This window comes from Helobdella robusta, assembly GCF_000326865.2.
Source record: "Helobdella robusta unplaced genomic scaffold HELROscaffold_59, whole genome shotgun sequence".
NCBI lineage: Eukaryota > Metazoa > Annelida > Clitellata > Rhynchobdellida > Glossiphoniidae > Helobdella > Helobdella robusta.
In genome coordinates this window covers 914,799-934,880 of record NW_008705322.1, presented here as the reverse complement: position 1 = coordinate 934,880, position 20,082 = coordinate 914,799, and the positions used below count along the sequence as shown (strand labels likewise).

At 32.3% G+C, this 20,082-nt stretch overlaps 3 protein-coding genes across 3 annotated transcripts in view; all 3 read right to left on the bottom strand.

Moving 5' to 3' along the window:
* Nucleotides 1-8,764: 8,764 nt before the first annotated feature.
* On the bottom strand, nt 8,765-10,857 carry HELRODRAFT_87650 (hypothetical protein; the record flags this gene model as incomplete). The annotated part of the gene is made up of 6 exons (XM_009028840.1): nt 8,765-8,872; nt 9,171-9,579; nt 9,893-10,038; nt 10,183-10,284; nt 10,375-10,443; nt 10,681-10,857. Coding segments are annotated over 6 exons (1,011 nt in total), but the record flags the coding sequence as incomplete, so codon positions are not given.
* A 1,943-nt stretch (nt 10,858-12,800) lies between these two features.
* On the bottom strand, nt 12,801-13,780 carry HELRODRAFT_87586 (hypothetical protein; the record flags this gene model as incomplete). Its single annotated transcript, XM_009028830.1, has 5 exons — nt 12,801-12,923; nt 13,111-13,173; nt 13,312-13,356; nt 13,507-13,570; nt 13,698-13,780. Coding segments are annotated over 5 exons (378 nt in total), but the record flags the coding sequence as incomplete, so codon positions are not given.
* Nucleotides 13,781-14,651: 871 nt separating this feature from the next.
* The window catches only part of HELRODRAFT_193801 (hypothetical protein), a gene marked incomplete at its 5' end in the record, with an annotated part of 8,476 nt that continues 3,045 nt past the window's right edge, over nt 14,652-20,082 (bottom strand). Inside the window, 16 exons of the mRNA XM_009028921.1 lie at nt 14,652-14,984; nt 15,158-15,481; nt 15,726-15,809; nt 16,037-16,127; nt 16,308-16,430; nt 16,529-16,610; nt 16,704-16,766; nt 16,845-16,982; nt 17,142-17,432; nt 17,681-17,813; nt 17,894-17,930; nt 18,040-18,141; nt 18,223-18,490; nt 18,792-18,867; nt 19,552-19,640; nt 19,789-19,958. Coding sequence (XP_009027169.1) covers nt 14,795-14,984; nt 15,158-15,481; nt 15,726-15,809; nt 16,037-16,127; nt 16,308-16,430; nt 16,529-16,610; nt 16,704-16,766; nt 16,845-16,982; nt 17,142-17,432; nt 17,681-17,813; nt 17,894-17,930; nt 18,040-18,141; nt 18,223-18,490; nt 18,792-18,867; nt 19,552-19,640; nt 19,789-19,958 — 2,261 coding nt within the window. The 3' untranslated portion in view covers nt 14,652-14,794. The remainder of the gene's footprint in view (nt 14,985-15,157; nt 15,482-15,725; nt 15,810-16,036; nt 16,128-16,307; nt 16,431-16,528; nt 16,611-16,703; nt 16,767-16,844; nt 16,983-17,141; nt 17,433-17,680; nt 17,814-17,893; nt 17,931-18,039; nt 18,142-18,222; nt 18,491-18,791; nt 18,868-19,551; nt 19,641-19,788; nt 19,959-20,082) is intronic.

Sequence of the window (20,082 nt, the reverse complement as noted above, 5' to 3'; positions counted from 1 at the left end):
AAGAAGTTCACAAAAACAACGTGAAAATTAAAAAGTCTACTGTCGGAATATCAACATTTTTTCATAGTAATAATTTGCCCACATCTAGAAAAACTGCTGCATCAGAAGGAGCATTTGCATATCATGTCGCTTTTCACTCGTTATCGTTTAAAGCTGCAGATTGTACAAATCGTTTAATTTCAACTGTTTTCGCTGAATCGGAAACTGGTCGGAAATTTTCATCTGCTCAAACAAAAACGCAGGCAATCATTTCAAGAATATTGGCTCCGAAATCAATTGAGAATCTTTTGTCTGAATTGGGCAGCGAGCCGTTTTCTATTGCAACCGACTCGTCAAATTTTAAAGAAATCAAAACATTCCCTATCATTATTCGGTATTTTTCGCATGAAGGATTGAAAGTTAAATTGTTAGAGTTTTCAAATTTGCCAGGAGAAACGTCAGAATTGATTTTCAAATATGTAATGACTGTACTTGACAGATTCAAATTGAGTCCTAATAATTTGGTAGCGTTCAGTGCTGACAACAGTGGTGTAGTCGAGCCGGAACGGGCCGTAACGGCGTTCCGGTACTTTTTTTTGGAGGCGGAACGCGTTCCGGCACTTTTTTTTACAATTTCAATATAAAAAAAAGTACATTTTACAGGCGTTAAATTTAACTTTGGAAATTAATAGATAATTATAACCAATACCAATACAAACGATGAATAACTTCAATTTTTTTATTTAAACTGTTTATTATTCAACGCTATATCATTGTTGCTATGCTTACGGTTTAGTAAACATTGTTTCAAATTATATTTGCGTTTTTTGCGGAAGTTAAAAAAGTAATTTTTTTATTTTATTTATTTTACATTTACTTTAAATATTCTGCTTTTTATTACTTACTGTTTTTTTTTAATCAAATTGTTTAAATACATTTTTATATAGGAAAGTGGGGTAATAAATAAAAAAATGTTAGGCTCCATCCGTAAAATAAAATATATTATATTATAAATTATTTGTGTATACAACAATATTATCATTGTGATATTATAATTTATATTAACTTTGGGACCATCCAAATCTCAAGGTGTCAGCATTTCAAAAGAATGGAGTACCGCAACTGTAATTTATTATGGAAAAGACAAAAGTTCACAGTTGACGTCTTTGAGAAAAAAAATTCATGAACATGCTAAGAGTGCAGCAAATATCAGTGCCGAGAAAATTTTACTAGAAGCAGAAAAAAAACCCATGGAAAAAGTAATAGATCAATTAAACAACTCTGCTGTAAGTTCTACGTCTAAAATTTTTCGTACAGCGTATTACATAGCTAAACATGATCGTCCATTCTCAGATTTATATGACTTATCACAATTACAAGAATTAAATGGAACAAATATTGCTCCTGGATTGAAATCAAGATTTTCTTGTACTAATGTTATTAATCATATCGCTAAACAAATGAAATCAAAAATATGCCAAACAATTATTCAGAATAATGGTAAAATATCGATTCTTGTGGATGAATCTACTACGCTCAGTAAAAAATCAACTCTGATTATTTATTTTAAGTGTGAAATAAATAAAATGGAAGATCCGCATTATCTCTTCTTAGATTTAGTTGAATTGGAAAGCCAGACTGCCAACAACATTACAAATAGTCTTTTAAACTGTCTTGCAGGTTACGGGTTTGATGACCATTATTTGGCACACAATTTAATTTCTTTCACCAGTGACGGTGCGAGCGTCATGTTCGGGCGGAATACTGGAGTCTCCACTCAACTTACAAACAAATATCCAAACCTCATTAAATGGCACTGTGTGAATCACCGACTAGAATTATCTGTTGGCGATGCAATAAATGAAGTACATGGAATTAACCATTTTCAAATTTTTATAGATAAACTATACACTCTTTACCACCAGTCACCGAAAAATCAAAGGGAATTGGAGTCATACGCACAAAACCTAGACACAGAAATAAGAAAAATTGGCCGTGTGTTAGGTATTAGGTGGGTGGCAAGTTCATTTAGAACAGTAGCTGCGGTTTACCAAAATTTTGAAGCGTTGTGCAAACATTTCATACAAGCTAATCAAGATGTGAATCGATCCAAAACAGAACAATGCATGTATCTTGGTCTTTATAAACACATTTCATCAAAAGAATTTTTGTTAAATTTAGCGCTAATGTATGATGTCCTTTATGAATTGTCCCTGCTATCTGAGGCATTACAAAACAGAGGTACTACGATTATTTACGCAGATAAAAAAATTCGCCAAAGCATACGATATTTAGAATTTATGAAAAATGCTGAAAAAGGGAATAAATTAATTGAAATTGCAAAAGCGATTGAAAAAATGAAATTGGGAACAGTAACTATTACAGGTAATAGCAAAGTATCTGTCATTAATAGAAATCAATTTCTGCAAAGTATTATCAACAGCATAAATCGCAGATTAATTGTAAACTCGGTATCACCTGAAACAAATATTGTAAATGAATTTCGAATTTTAGAAAAAAACGAATGGCCAAGTGACATTCCGCTTGGATATGGAGAAAAAGAAATTCATTCACTTTGCAAAAGGTTTAATTTGTCGTCTAAAAAATGTTATAGTGATTACAGAGATTATTTAGATGATGGAGGAAGAAATCCACCTGCAGACCACTTAAATCAGTTAATGTTGTATGGCAAACTAATACCTTGTAGCTCTTCTGAATGCGAAAGAGGTTTTAGTAATATGAACCTCATATTAAATGACAGGAGAAATCGCTTACTTATTGAAAATGTTTCAAATTTATTATTTATTAAAATGCACGGACCACCACTAAATATTTTTAATCCTGAAAATTACGTTTATAAAATGCCTTCGAACACACCGTTCTGCTGATGATAACCAGACAAGAAAATCTTCATCAGAAAACATTTCAATTAACTCTCTTTGGAAATTGTTGTAAAATTAAAATATATGAATTAAATAAAGATTAAAAATAGTATGTCGAAATAAAACCGTTTTTTTATCTTTCTTTACTTCTTATATTTTATTATCTTTTAGCCGTTCCAACGCCGTTCCGGTACTTTCTTTTTTAGGACTACACCACTGGCTGACAACGCTAATGTAAACTTTGGTGGAGCAAAACAGAATGGTTAAAATAACGTTTTTGCCAAATTGAAAAACATTCAATCAAAACTGATTGCTGTAGCCTGTCCAGCTCACATTCTCCATAATGCAGCTAAAAAATCCTGTGAAAGGTTTTCACTTGACATTGAATCGTTGCTGTTCAAAATCTTAAGCTATTTCAATGGATCCACGCTGCAACATGAAAAATTTAAAGAATTTTGTGAATTTATGGAAACTCAATATGCTAAATTTCCAACTCATACTCGCACACGATGGTTAAGCCTTCTTCCATTGATTGAACGAATTTTACAGTTATGGAGTGGCTTAAAATCACTAGTTCTATCAACAGATGACATTCCAAAGGTTCTGGAAAATTTATTCTCTGATGATTCAAATGAATAAAATAAATAAAAGTTTCCATTGTTATTAGTATTTACTGAATTTAGATTTTTTGTAAAAATTGTCCTTTTTTTTGCGAAAAGTAAATGGAAGCCCTATCAATGCGAGATGAAAAATTACGAAATTAATGAAGTAAAAACAAAAAAAACTGACTTTGGCGCCGCCGTCCAACATTTCAGACAAATTAGAAGCTCTCGAAAAATTCGTTTGCCGACATTTCTTAGCAAATTCAAACTAAACGACAATCTAAACAAAATTTTCCGGCATTTCAGCACAAATTGGCTATCTTCACGCCCACTTCTTTCAATTTTATTTAGTTAGTAAGAACGTTCTTCTTAAATTTTATGAATTAAATCAATCTCAATCAGAAATTTTTTTAAATTCTGTATGTTCATTTGGTTAAGAACTACTTCTTGCATATTTGTTGGAATGTTATGTCGTTTTCTTTGGTCACTATATTTGATACACTCAAGGATGATGTGATGAACTGTCAGTTTTGTTCTGCATGTCTCAGTTTTTTTGCATCATTTTTTCTAATATCCATGAGTGAGTTATTTTTGTGTGACCAATCTTTATTTTATTTACAACTGTTTGATGTAGTCTCGGCATATTTATAGTTTTTAATTCTTTCATCGGGATTTTCGGAGTTGATATTTTGAGAAACTTTTTCGTTTCATTCCATCCTTGTTGCCATAGAGAGTTGGTGTACCCTTTTATTATTTTTTCGATGTCAGTAAATGGTATTGGTATATTAGATATTGGAAAACCATGAGCTAAATTCGCTGCTGTATCTGCTTTTTCATTTTCTTTTATTCCAATATGACTTGGTACCCACACCATCTTGATATTATTGTTATTTGTTATTATGTTTTGATGTATTAAATTTTGAATCACTATTATTAATGGGTTATTGGGTCTATTATGTTTTATTGCTATTAGGCTAGATAAGGAGTCTCTTATAATATAGTTAAGTGCCATTTCTATTGCTGTGAGTTCCGCTGTGTATATTGATGCATATTGGGGTAAATGTTGTAGTATTGTATGCTTTTTGCTGGGAATCACAACTGCTGATGATGTTGAATTTGCCTTTTTGGAACCATCAGTGTATATTGCTATACAATTTTGATTTGTTTCTATAATTTCATGATATTTTATTTTGCATTCTTCTGTGTTTTTTTCATTTTTGGTGATTGATAGGTCTATTTCTGGTATCTTCATTGTCCATGGAGCCACTTCTGATATTATTTCTTGTTTTATCTTTATCTCTTTCAACATTTTAAGATACTTTTTCAGCCTTTCATCTATTGTTGGTATTGCCTTTAACTCTTTGATGTTGACCATGTTTTTTGTTGGAATCATGTATTTATATGCTGGGTTGTTTACTTGGGATTTGATCTTGATAAAATAATTTAAAGATAATTTTAGCTGTCTTAAATATCTTGGTAGTTCTGCTGCCAAGACATGCATACTCTCTGCAGGTGATGTGCCATAGGCTCCAAGGCATCGTCTTAATGCTTCATTAATTATTGGATCAATTGTTTTGATGTAAGAGTTTCTGGCCGCACCATACACATGACAGCCATAATCAATGATGGATCTTACTGTGTTTCTATAAATTATTAAAAGATTTTTTTGATCCGCCCCCCAATTAGAATGTGATATTGTTTTAATTAGGTTTAGAGCTTTTTGGTATTTGATTTTCGTTTTTGTTATGTAGGGGATGAAGTTTAATTTATTGTCAAATATTACTCCCAAAAATTTATATTCATCTGCATATTTTAGTTCTTTATTTTGAAATGATATTTTGTTAGCAGATTTATTTCTGAAAACGGCAATTTTTAAAACTATTCTTTCTACCGTAAAATGCATTGAAATTTTTTTTTCAAAAAAATGTTGTTCAAAATTATAAAAACCTGAGTTTTTGAAATACAAAATTTTTTTTGAATTGATAAATGTTTAGTTGTTATATTTTTTTTATAGATTTTGGTTTTATTCAAGTAAAATTTATAAAGTTTAATTTATTTTTTTCATGAACTTGAACTCAATGGTACATTTATTATTTTAATTTACTTTTACACAAAAAACAGAAATTTCTATGACAACGCAAGTGCTCCAGACCTCCGGACTTCAAAAATTGTTTTCCACTTAATTTTGTTTTTTTTACAAATTTCAACTTTAAATGTTCAAAATATAATAATTTGTATTATAAATTTGATAAAAATTATGTCTTAATAATGGTCAAAAAATGTATTGAACGGCATGCGTGCCTGAACCAAAACCACTAGCTCAAAAAATTTCAGTTCATCATGCATCACAGTTTAGTTTGTAGTTTTAATTTTAAGTTAAAATTTTTAACAGTTGAGTTAGGGACATAAACTAGAATACAGAAAAATAAGGAACTATTGATGTGATGTGACTGGAAAAACGAAAGATAATATTAATCAATTTAAATTTCAATTATATGTGGATGATGACAAAAAGAACAAAATTTTTGATTTTGGGACAATCGAACGACTGATAGTGTTTTTTCTCAAAATTAGTGCAAAGAATCATAAAGATAAAAGTTAATTTAAGTATTATTGATTTTAATAAAATCATGAGATGCTTAATTATTCAAGTTAAGCAGGCTTAATTGTGACTGGGACTTGGATGGGTGATAGAAAATGATATTTGTTATTTCCATTATTATAAATAGCATCCATATTATCATATTATATTGATTAATACTATTGACATTACTTTATTGATATTACTAAGGCTGTTAATAATATCTATATTATAAATATTATATATAATATATATTATAAATTATATATATATATTATATATAGTATAATATATAAAAGTAGAAACAATATGTTGATGATAATGACAAAGATTTATATGAAATGTATAAATATATAAATGAAGAAATCATAATTAGCTAACTAATTATCCAAATAATTAATTAATTAATTAAATAAATAATTAATTAATAACAATGAACAGTTGACTAGAGAAGAGAGCTAGCTATTTATAGAATAGAAAATAGTGCATGTATGTCTGTATGTATGTGTTTGTTTGTATGTGTATGTATGATTCTACCTGTGTGGGTGTGGATTCCATGATATTTAATGAATACAAACGAATAATACGCATATAATGTTATCAGTAACATTCGTAATGACATTGATCCATATCAATACAAAATATGACAACGATTATAAATAATGAAAATAATATCAGTGGGTAATATTACTCTTAAATATAATAATAAATTATATTTATAATGGTAATAATATTATTTAATTATGACAAATAGAATAGTATTTTATTACCACCCATTATTACTTCATTTGGGAGAGGGAAAATTGAGTTTGTGACGGAACTAAACATGTATTATATATACAGTACGTACATGCACATACAAACAGACATACAAACCTACATACATACAAACATGCATACAAACAGACATACAAACCTACATACATACAAACATGCATACAAACCTACATACATACAAACAGACATACATACAAACATGCATACAAACAGACATACAAACCTACAGACATACAAACCTACAGACATACAAACAGACATACAAACACAAACTCGCACAAACTACTACGTACAAAGTAACATAGATAGAAGTGTATGTATAGAATGTATTAATAAATCAATTTTTTGACTGATGGCGTTAGTTAATAGTTATTAAATTGTTCATTCGTTCGTTCGTTCGTTCGTTCATTTTTTCTGCTACAACAATGAATAAAACTTTCCCATTCAATTATTCAAAAATGAATACAATCCATACAAAAATGAAATAATTTGTTTTAAAATGAATACGATTTACACATTCATTCATTCATTCATTCATTCATACAAAAAAGAAAACAATCTATTCACTCACTCGTTTCTCATCAGCCACAATTTCTTCTCATTTGAAAGTATTTAAAAAAACATGTTACAATTTACTACCAATGCTAGTACTAATAAGATAGCTACCACAAATATCATATCAATGATTATAGTTAATAATTTTGGTGAAATTTTATTACGATTTTCAACTGACAAATAATCATTGAAATATTTCAACATATTAATATTTTATTATAACATACAAAAATAGTCTACACACACATTCACACACTAACACACACATCACGTGTGTATATATATATATATATATATATATTTCTGGAATTCGACTAAAGTTATCAGATCTTCCCTTCCCATCAATCTTACCAAACTTGGAAAGCTTGAAAAAGAAAAGCAACAGCCTAATCAAATTCAACAAAATACGTATACTTATATATGTATTTTGTTATATATATATACTATATTTGGTTATATATATATATACATATAATAAAACATACTGTCAATTATATACACATATATAATGTATCTACATAATAAAATTATAATAGAAGACTGTCAAAATTGTACATAGTAAATCTTTTTCTCTCACTCTTTCTCTTTCTCTCTCTCTCTCTCTCTATATATATATATATATTTACGGACTAGGAACATTACAGATGACTGTGATGCATTGTATAGAGAATTAGAAGACAAAAAAAAAATTTACCATAAAATGATTGTTCGAAAAATTGAAAAACTTAGTTACAAACTCAACAATTCGGAAAATGCGGTGACATTTCTGAATAACTAAATATATGACGGTCTGAACCATATATATATATAGACATGCGCATATATACATATAATATATTATACAACACTATATATGTACACACATACATACATCTATATATAAATAATGCATACACATGTATATATATACATATATTATATATATATATATATGTCAGACAATAATGAAAAAAAATTAATTACATATTCACCGTTAGCATTAGAAGCCAGGACATCATCATCATCTTCACCACTACTTTTTTTCATCATCACCATTACTTTTTTTCATCATCATCAAGACATATTTATCGTCAATAAGATCAACAACATTCATTGATGTTGTTGTTGTTGTGGAAATAGTCAAATCAATAAGCATAAACAACCAACAGTAACAACAACTCCATCGTACAGGCAGCATGGATCAACATCATCACCATGAATATATATATATATATCATATATATACATCACCATCAAACCGAATCATCGTACTCTGTGAACGCAATCTCCAACATCACCACCTTTTTCTGCGTTGTCTTTATCATCAGCATCATCATCTTCTTTCTCATCATCATCATCATCCCAATCATCTTCCTCATCATCATCATCATCCTCATTAGTAGAAGCAGTCAGTAGATGACTTCATACACTGTGGCTTTCTTATCCCCAGAGCCAGTTACGATGTACTTGTTGTCGTTTGATATGTCGCAGCAGAGTATTGAAGTTTGCTCTTTATTCTGTGGTCAATCGGAGTTTATGTTTCGTCGTTGTTGGGTTTTATTAAATGTTTAGAGGATATTAATTTGTAGTGTTGATGTCGTAATTTTAATTAATGTTATTAATCATTAACAGTAGTAGTTAGCTACAAAACATCATCAAACGTCACGAGCAAACAACCAAACAACAGACGCACACCACCACCAACAACAACAACACCACCAACAACAACAACACCACCAACAACAACAACAACCACAACAACAACCACAACAACAACCACAACAACAACAAAAACACCAACAAAGAAACACAAACCTGGAAGAGGTTAATGCCGTAGGGAGCCTTCCAGCCAAACAGACCATTATCTTTGCCGGCCGATATAAACCACAGCCCATCTGGCGAGTACTTGAGAGTGAGAATGCAACTGGTGTGCAGGATGACCTGGTAGGAGTCCTGGGTTATTGTGTTCGTCAGACGAATTTCAGCCGATTCCAATCCTATCGCTATCCATTCACCGAGTGGAGAAACACCGAGGGAGAACACCTGAGACATGTACTCGTATTTCTGTAGGGGGTTGTCGCCCGAGCCAGCCCTCTCTTCCCCTCCTCCCACTCCTCTTATGTCCCACTGTTTAACCGTGTTGTCTAGGCCGCCGGTCCAAATGTTGGTGCCGTCTGGGGAGATGTCTATGCAGCTGGCTCCATCGCTGTGCCCTTGGAATTGTCTGTTTTTTGGTTGTTCATAGTTAGTGATTAGTGGATAGGTTGATGGAAAGATGAATGATTTGATGGAAGATTCGTTCTTTTGAAGTTAAGAATTAGTGGATGGGTGGATGAAAGGATAAATGATTGATAAAGGAAATGAATGCTTGAGTGAATGAAAAAAATGAATAAAAGATTATAAATATCGTTTGAAGTAAGAAAGCAGTAAAAAAGTAGATCGAAGAGAAGATCAATGACTATATTGTATATTGATTGATAGTAAAAGGGGGTGAGGGAATATATGAATGAAACAAAGGAAACTGAAACATCACAAACTTGACAATTTCATTATTATGTACATCCCAGATGGCCACGTTGCCGTCACTGTAGCAGCTGTAGCAGAGTCTCGAGTCGTGAGAAACAGCCATTGCGTAACATGCCTGAGCTCCGGATGTCAGCTCTCCTTTTATAACAGGGGTTGGCTGCATTGAAGATAGAAGATTATTATTTAAGTTTTCATCAGTGGAATAGTGTTATTAAATTGAATATTATCTATTTTCATGATTTATTTTTTTAGTAAAGCAAAAATAGCATGGAAAAATGAAAATTAGGTAAAGTTTACTAACAGCAGCCAGATCCCAGACAGTTAGTGTATTGGCCTCCCCACCTACGATTAGTGTAACGCCGTCGTTCAGTAACTTCACTGATCTTATGTAGCTATCAGAAGACTGTGAGTAAAAGTGAAATTAAAGTTAATTGAAGAATTTTATGACTGATTAAATGAATAATAATAAGAGGTGAGAGAGAGGAAAACATACCAGACAGTTGAGTTGGTGGATGTGAGATGACTTGCCGACGGAATTTATGTCCCAAACTTTGACACAACCCTGTAAAAATTTATTTATCAGAGTTCTTGTCACTACCGTTTTGAAACGAATTTACTCATGTTTCAATCAATTCATTCATTCATTCATTCATTCATTCTTTCATTCATTCATTCATTCATTCATTCATTCATTCATTCATAAGAAAATTATCCTTAAATTCATTCATCCGTTCAATCTTCCAAACAACTGACACAGCCAACGAACCACTATGAAACAAACAAACAAACAAATTCTCACCTTGCCACCAGTGAAAACATTTTGAACCGGGTTACTTAGTGCAATGGCGCAGACCACCTCACCCTGTGGCAAAATACCGAGGGGTTTTATCTCTTGGGGAATACCCGGACCCCCTAACATGTCCGGGTGGAACCAAATCGGTTGTAAAGTTTTGGGCCCAACGACTTGAAACGCGTATGGCTTTACTTTAATGTACTTTGATGTCGGCCCGCGATCGTTTTTCGGTGAAGTTGAGTCCCTACCGCCATTTTCATTGCTGGTTGCATTGCTTGGGTCCGAAATTCGCGGCAGGGATGATGTGCTGATGAATGGCGATCTGCTGCTCTCCGATGTCTGTTGGTGTTGCTGGGATTGATGCTTGGAATTTAGAAGGGGCTTGAGAGGTTTTGGCGAACTGGAGGTCGAGGAATTTGTAGAATGGCGGCCGTTTCCGGTTCCTGGTCGATCCTGAAGTAATGTAATGTAGGGTCAGGATTAGGATTAAAAAGATGATGTGAAGAAATATTGAAGTAATTTTATAAAAAAAATAAAATCTAAATGCTTTAACTAGATAGTGATATCCATGATGAAAAGATGACAAGAAAGTGGATGATGATAAAATTGATGTTGATGATGATGGCCACCAACTAAAAACCAACTCTGGCTGGAGAGCTAGGTTTCTTTATGTTAGGGTTGGTTGATCTTTTTGGCGACCTTCTCCCATTGGCAATCGCCATTGGAGGTAACTACAAAGTTGTTGATGATGATGGTGACCATGGTAATAGTGATGATAATAACAATGGTAATCTTCACACCAATCAAAATCAAGATGATGATGAGGACGACCATGATGATGACGACGACGGGTGATGAATGATAATAAACTTGATGATGGTGATGATGATGATGATGATGGTAGAAACATCACTTACGTTATCATCGACTACGAGGTCTTGATCGCTTCTCTCTCCGTCACTTTCCTGGAAATGATCAAAGTTAGTATTGTAATCACTCTAATGTCAATCAGAAAAAAAAACCAAAAACCCTGATTAATAACACAAACATTTACAACAGCATCATTTAGAACAGCACCATTTACAACAACATTATTTACAACACCGTCATTCACATTCCTCTTACCTTTTCATCCTTCTTCCTCTTTTTAACATCTTTCTTTATTTCAGGGGACCACGAATTAGCAGGTCCACCGCCGCCACTACTACTACTACCGATGGCAGCTGACGACGATGACGATGTTGCAGCTGGGTGGTTGCTGCTGCTGTTTGACTTCATGTTATTGCTGCTGCTGCTGCTGTTGCTGCCTTTTGTTCTTTCCTGGCAGTGGTGGTGAAGATACGAAGATGATAAGCTAATGAGTAGATGAACAAAATGGTGATGTGTATAAAATCACAACCACATACAAAATATCATGATACAAAATACAAACTAACAAAAACAAATTAGTAACAAAGATACCAATCCATACAAAGATACCAACATTTCTTTCTACACCATTTCTCTCCTCCTTTATCATGCCACCTGCAACTACTGATCCGCCTAATCCGGCTAGCCCCATTAGAGATGAAGATGAGGAAGAAGAGGAAGTCAGTCTCCCCAACAAAGATCCCATATCCACACCCGGATGTGGACCCCCCGCGAGATGTGGAGGAAGAGCATGTGGATTCATCTATGATCAGGAAAAATTAGTGAAAATTTAAAAAAAGTGGTATTTTAAGAAATAGAAAAAAATTTAGTTTACAAAAAACTTATAAATTAGGAGAATAGAAATGTGACAATTTTGTGACAAAATAACAAAACTGCAAAATAATAAATAAAAAAAAATTATACAAACCCCGACTTGGCTCATCCACTCATTCTGAGCGTTCATGTACATCTGCCTGAGGTCTGCATTCTTGAACTGACTCATCCAATCTTGCTGCTGCCCATACATCTGCTTCACATCCAGGCCCTTTAATCATGAATAAATTGATATTAAACTAGCTAATTAATAATCATAAGGTGAAAAACTCGTCAATTAATATTCCTGAGGTAAAAACTAGCTAATTAATGATCATGAAGCGTGAAACTGGTAAATAGTAGTAAAGATTAAGAAATAATGAATGAAGTAAATAACTGCAGCATTAATTGAAGTTAGTTAATTCATGATGAACTCCCAATAAATTAATAATAACCCCCATTATGTTGAGATCCTGTATGGAGATCTGACTTGCTCTTTTTATGGCTGTTAAAACTTGTTGTTGATGCTATAAAAAGAAAAAATTGAATAAAATTAACACCATTTGCATAATTAATAATTGTGTGGCATCCCCATTTGCATAATCAATAATGAGCAACATCATTCCCATCAGCAAAATTATTATTAAGACACCATTCCTCATTAGCATAATTTATAATGTGACATCACTCATCATTAGCATATTATTAACCAACCTCTTGAGACAAATATGGTACGATCTGCATGCATATGGCGTTCAATCGTTTTACTATTTCTGCCTACAAAAATACATGAAAATTATTATTACAATAAATATTATCATGATTAATATTACTTAATATTATAAATGCTAAAATCATAATCATTAATTAATCCTAATTACTATAATCATATTATAATGAGATAATTTACTCTACCTGCTTGTGTATCTCAGTGTTGAGGCCGTACGACATCTCGTAGTACTGCTTATTGGTGGGAATTTATTTAGCATTTAAAATAAAGCCATTATTAAAAATAATGACTAACAGAAATGTGATGATAATATCAGGATAATAATTGTGAAATTTTATAATAAAAATTATATTTCATAATAAAAATAATTATAAACAAACCATGACATAATGCCGTTGCATCTCGGCTTTCTCTGCGGTCAGCTTGTCATATTCCAGCTTCAAACTGGCAAAAATTAAAATTATTTTTAAGTAAATAACTCATTAATTATATTATTATAATATATAAATAAAAATTTATTTATAAATTAAAAAATGACCCCAGTCCTAAACTAAAAAAAAATCCTAAATACTTGTGATACTGTGATTGCAAGAACGTAAACTCCTCTTTGATGCTGTCTAAGGTTTCTAAAACGGTGAACTTGAATCTATCTGCCCCATTCTGATTAGTACTGGTTAGTGAATTCTGGGGAGGATTCTGTATAAAGTAGAGAAGATCAAAAGTGAAATGTTTAATTTATTTTTAGTATGTGATTGACGTTAAGATTAAAGATCAAGAAGTTTTTGATAGAATTGAATAAAAATGAAACAAAATTAATAAAAGAATAGAGTATGAGGGTAAATTTGACGGAAGGTATTTAGATAGAACATTTAGATAGAACAGTTAGATAGAACTTTTAAATAAACTTTTAAATTAAATAAATATTATAAATTAAAATTATGTTTTAATTTAACAATTTAACTGGAGAATCAAGCAAGATTTCCTTATGTAACAAATCTATCCATTTTAATATATAAGAACAATGATTGCAAACCTGCATCCGATTCCCCGGAAACATTTTTCCTAATTAGTGAAGAACTATGTAGAGTCGATCGACCCCCACACTACTAACACAGCTGAGCAAATTTGAAAAGACAGAAAATGCTTAATTTTAATTAGGACAGAAATTTAAAAATCTCGACTCCTAATAAAAAATTAAATAATAATATAGTTGACGTAAAATATGTAGCAAACGTTCAATCGCCTCAGTCCCCACGATCCACTAATCACAAATCGTGCAAAAATGGAACTTTGCGTTAGTTTGTATACCGCCGATATTATATATAATTAGTAAACAAAGAAATCTTGTAATATTATTATTACAGACTATGGAACGCCTGTCAGATTTTTGAAAACAAAGACACAAAAAATAATAAACTGCAGATCTATTGCACACGTTTTAATGAACGTACAAACGTATATATACTATATATGTAACATTTACAACATGCGTTATACAATTGTAATACAAATATATATACCCACATACAAATACTCTAACTTTACAAGCACTTTTTACAACCACATATCTTTACACTTTACAACATAACAAATCGTAAAACTCCTCATAAAATTATTGCAAATAAACAATATAACAAACGAAAACCGTTTGCAGCAATGCTAAGAGGTTTATTGGACAGAAAAAAAAATTAAAATTGTTTCAAGTTTATTTCCTAATCGGCGGACGGTATTTCTTTTTGATGCAATTTTTATCGTTATTATTATTACTGTTATTTTTATTATTAATCTTCTTATTATTACTGCTGTTAGATTCTTTCCAGCGCTTGTGAAAGTGATTGACACATTCGACGTGAAGTCCTTCGAAGTGATAAAATTTTAAGAACCAAAATAAGATAATTCTCATATTTTTAATGATTATAATAATAACAATAACAACAACAACAATAATAATAATAATAACAATACCAGTTATAAAAATAAAATAGTTATAAAAATAACAATAATTATGAACATGTAGTAATGAATTTACCGTTGTTGATAGCCCTAGTCAAGGCGTCCTTAAGACTATAGTTCAACTCCTTACTATGCACAGAAAAAGAGCTGCTAAGTAGGCAAACTATTGGTGATGATGATGACGTCGCTTGTGATGATGATGATGGAGCGACTAATTTAACTTTCAAATCTTCGATGTTGTCATCATCATCATCCTCCTGTCCAATCTTGTTGTTGTCATTACCATTATTATTACTATTATTATTACTTTTATTAGCTTCGCCATTGTCATCATCTTTGCCTATTGATTTGGCATTGTTCTTTAAAATGAATTCACAGCAGTCTATAACTTTTATGTGTCTCCTGAAATGTTTAGTAGTTAAATAACATACTAATTAGTAAGCAAACTATGTTAATGATTCGCTAATTATTAAACTAACAATATGCAAATTATTATGGCGAAAAGCAAATTACGTTAGTAACAACTTAACGAAAATTTAGTGCAAAACGGTGTGCAAAACTATTTAGCTAATGATATGCAAAATAGGCGAATGATATGCAACAAATTATGCTAATGATATGCAAATTATGTTGAAGACGAGCAGACCATGTGACTTTATCATCTTTACCCCTTCGGGGCGTGCTGGTTGATTGAAGTAAAGTTTCATGCTGTTTCTGGACTCTCAAGTACCTGTGTTTATTATTATATTATTATTACTAAAATTATTATTATTATTTTTATTGTTATTATTATACATGTAATATTATAACAGAAATAATAAAAATAAATAATAATAATCTGCATCTGATCGCGTTCTGACCCCGAAACGTAATTCATTAGTTTTTGGCTTATTTCAATCAATCAATCAATGAATGCTATATATGTTGTATATATACACTATAAAAAAAAAGCAATACCTTCCACCCTTCTTCAACTCAAATTCCATCCACCTTATTGCATTTCTGGCTTTCACAGAATCTTTCTTCATAACATCCAATTGGTCGATAACTGATTGGTTGGTTGATTGATTTAACAGTTGATTGAATGGATGACTGATTGGTTGGTAAATTAAAAAAGAAAATACATCTCCCGCTTCAATCAACAACCTTTCCGTCAATGAGCAAATTTTTTGATCAAAATTGTTTTTCAAATCAGCCAAACAATCGCATTCGTCCGTCTTAAACTAACCAGCCAATGGTATGATGACGATGAATCTGCCGGAAAGTGACATCTGCTTGATCAGGTGCCATCCGTCGCACAGTGACGTTACGTCGGCCACTAAATACGGTGGATATGATTGGACGAGAGATCCTGAGCGGTAAGTAAGTAGGAGGAGTTAAATCAAAACAAACATTTTTATTCACGGAAAAATGAAAGCAGGAAAGAATGAAGGAAAGAATAACCCTAACCCTGCAACTTATCAACTTCAGACTGGAGTCGCAATTGAGCCATGTCCCTCATTAACTGGTTTCTCTTCGCTTCCATGTCCAGCTAACAACAACAACAATAATAATAATAATAATTATAATAATAATAATGACAATCATCATCATTATCACCATCTTCATCATCATCATCACGAACCATTTTCTTCTCAATGAGGTTAGGATCATTCTGGCTGCTGTTGATATTCATGTTGAAAACTTTCTTCACATCATCATCATCATCATTATCATCATCATTAGCGGTGACCCTGATACTACTATCATCATCATTATCACCAACTTCATCCTCATCATCATCTCCGTCCTGAAAATTGCGACTATGGTACATCCCTGTTTCCGAATTGAATGTAAATTTCAATTCTTTCAAGGTCGACATCTGCCTACCGAAGTGGCGCATCCTGCAAATCCTCAGCACGACCTATTTTTAGAAAGAAAAAACAATTGTTTAAAAGTGAACTTATGATCAATAATATCCAATGATACTAATAAAAGGACTCTAAAACCATATCACAACGCAAGATTTTATTAATTTTTATAGCGGTTTATCTGAATAAAAAATTAATCCATATGACAAAACCTGTTGAATGGAGTTCAGAAAGATAGTAGATTTCATGTCGATAAAACTGTAAGCTTTTTTTAGAGGTGGAAATTCCCGTAAGTGTTTATTTTCGATTAGAGGTAGATATAAATAGCTTGTGGGTTTTTCCGAGATTTCTTGATGAGTCTTCGCCAGTTGGGAGAGCTCCGTGTCAACAATTCTTTTGAAAAATGCATTAGACGAGACGTACGTTGCGCTACTGGTTATGTCGGTCTCAGATGGAAGAAGGTTTAATAAGGTGGCCAGACGGAACCATATTGAAGAGGATATCTATTTAATTTCAAAAGCATTTAGTTTCAATTATGAATTATTACGCATGCGTTTAATTTCAAAGGGTTCAGTTTCAAGAACATCTATTTAATTTTAAAGTATCTACTTCCAAAAAAATCTATCGAATTTGAAATTCTTATATTTATGATGATTATTAATGAAATTATCTTTTACCACTAGTTAAAATACTAATGGCTAGAGTTAATAACGAATGAGATACTATAAATAGCTGCCAACGATATATTAACCTTGGCGCATGTAGCCACAATAACAGGATTGACAGCCAACCAATCACAGAGCACCTTGACAGACAGCAACAATCCATTTCTTGAAAGGCTTGCCAGTAGAAATTCGTTTCGATTTTTCTTCAATTTTGATTGACTGGAGATGATATAAAAGATTTTAAAAAAAATGACAACCAATCATAAAGCAACACCCAACCAAATGCTAAAAGAACCGACCTATCATCTTCTTTTATCTTTTCTTCATCCGATTCAGCTGTTGAACCAAACAAATTAACAAATGATTTAAACTTGATAACAACAACAACAATAATAATAATAATAACAAATAGTAATAATAAGAAAAATTGAAAACAGTTGCCAGCCTATATCAGTTTGATTGACATCCGTGTCCGTATCAATATCGAATGTGGCAAGCTTCTGACTGATTTCTTGAATGTGCCTCAGCTCCAAAGACTCTTCGAAACCTGTCATCGTCATTATCATCGTCATCAGCACTCTAGCACCATCATCACCATCCCATCACCACCAACATCATCATCACAAACCTGGAGGTATAGGCACATGTTTTGATAACAAGACATCATCATCATCACCACCACCACCTGCACCATTCTTATTGTTGCTGTAGACATCATCATCATCATCATTATCATTATCGCACTTCGTCGTCGTCATCATCATTTTTCTACCAAGCAGTATTGTGATATCCTCCAGCCATGAATTGGATATATCATTGATGCCCGTAGCTGCTGTGTTGTAACTGTTGACGAGAAACGGGTAATTAAGTTGTTGCTGCTGTTGTTGTAGTTGCTGCTGATGTTGTTGTTGTTGTTGACGATAATCATAGTAGCTTTGCTGATGTTGTTGTTGTTGCTGTAGTTGAAAAAGTTGAGATCGAGAAGGATGTTGAAATAGTTGCTGTGATGTTTGTTGATAAAACTGTTGTTGTTGTTGTTGCAGCTGCTGATGAAAATACTGAGGTTGTTGGTGCTGTTGTTGATGTAGCAGGTAGGATGACAGAGGCAATGGTAAAGACGTCGTAAGTGCAGTATCGACGTTTGGTGTATATACGGACTGGATACTGTTAAACACTGGAGCGTTTACGTTGTAAAACCCGGCTGACGCTGTTGTTGTTTTGGAAATTGTTGTTGTTGTTGTTGTAGAGGTTGATGATGACGTCATAGTTGTTGCTGATGTTGTTGTTGTAGTCGATAGAGTTGGTGTTGTCGTCGTTGTTGTTGCGTAATTACTACTAATATTGTCGTCATTCTCAACGTCATCATAGAAACTATTATCAATACTACTACTGCTACTACTACTACTACTACCACCACCACTACTTTTATCATTACCATTACCGCTACTATTCTTGCGAACGTTTGGCTTCTTGCAATAAGCAGGCGATCTCATGTGTAAAGTAGATACTCTATTATCATTATCATCATCATCATCATCTTCTTCTTCCCCGTCATCATCATCCTCTCCTCCATCATCATCATCATCATCATTGGTTCTAAAGGTGCAATCATCATTATCATCGTCGTCGTCGTTGTATTCATCATCATCATCATCATCATCATCATCATCGATGCTTAGTTCGGATTCTGATTCAACTGGGGAGAAAAATTAGTTATGGTCATCATTATGATTATAGTAGTAGTAGTAGTAGTAGTAGTAGTAGTAGTAGTAGTAGTAGAAGTAGTAGTAGTAGTAGTACAACTAAACAGGACTTCTTAAACAGGGCCGTAAATATAGCGCTATTAATTAATTATAATTAAATTACGACATAATATCATCATCATCATCATTACCTACCTAAACTTCTGTCATTATCATCACCGTCGTCGTCATCATCATCATCATCACCATCTGACGATGATGATGACGATGATGAGTGCCTGCCCTTCTTCCTTTTTCTAACCGATGTATACTTATTTCTACACATTTTGCTCGCCTTCTTTTTCTGTCAAAAAAAGTTTTTTTCACAATTTCAAATTAAAAATATAAATATTTAAACAAATAAGAAATGAATAAATAATTATTTAAAATAAATAATTAATTATTTAAAATTTAAATGAGAACTGGACGAAAAATAAAATGTCAAAAAGTACCCTTCCATAATCTTTAACAGATTTATAATCTTTTACCAGCGGTCTATTTTTATCACCGGGAATTTCACGATCTTCTTTCGGTTTCACTTCCTCCAAAATACCACCACCACCATCATCATCATTCTTAGTGTTGCAGCCGTTGTTATCATCATCATCGCTCTTCCAAGGTACTGCAAATTTAAAAACGAAAGAAACTTTTCAACAATTGTTAGCATACAAACTACCCGTTGATATTATTATTATTTTAATTATTATAATAATTATTATTTATATTAATATTATTATTATTATATT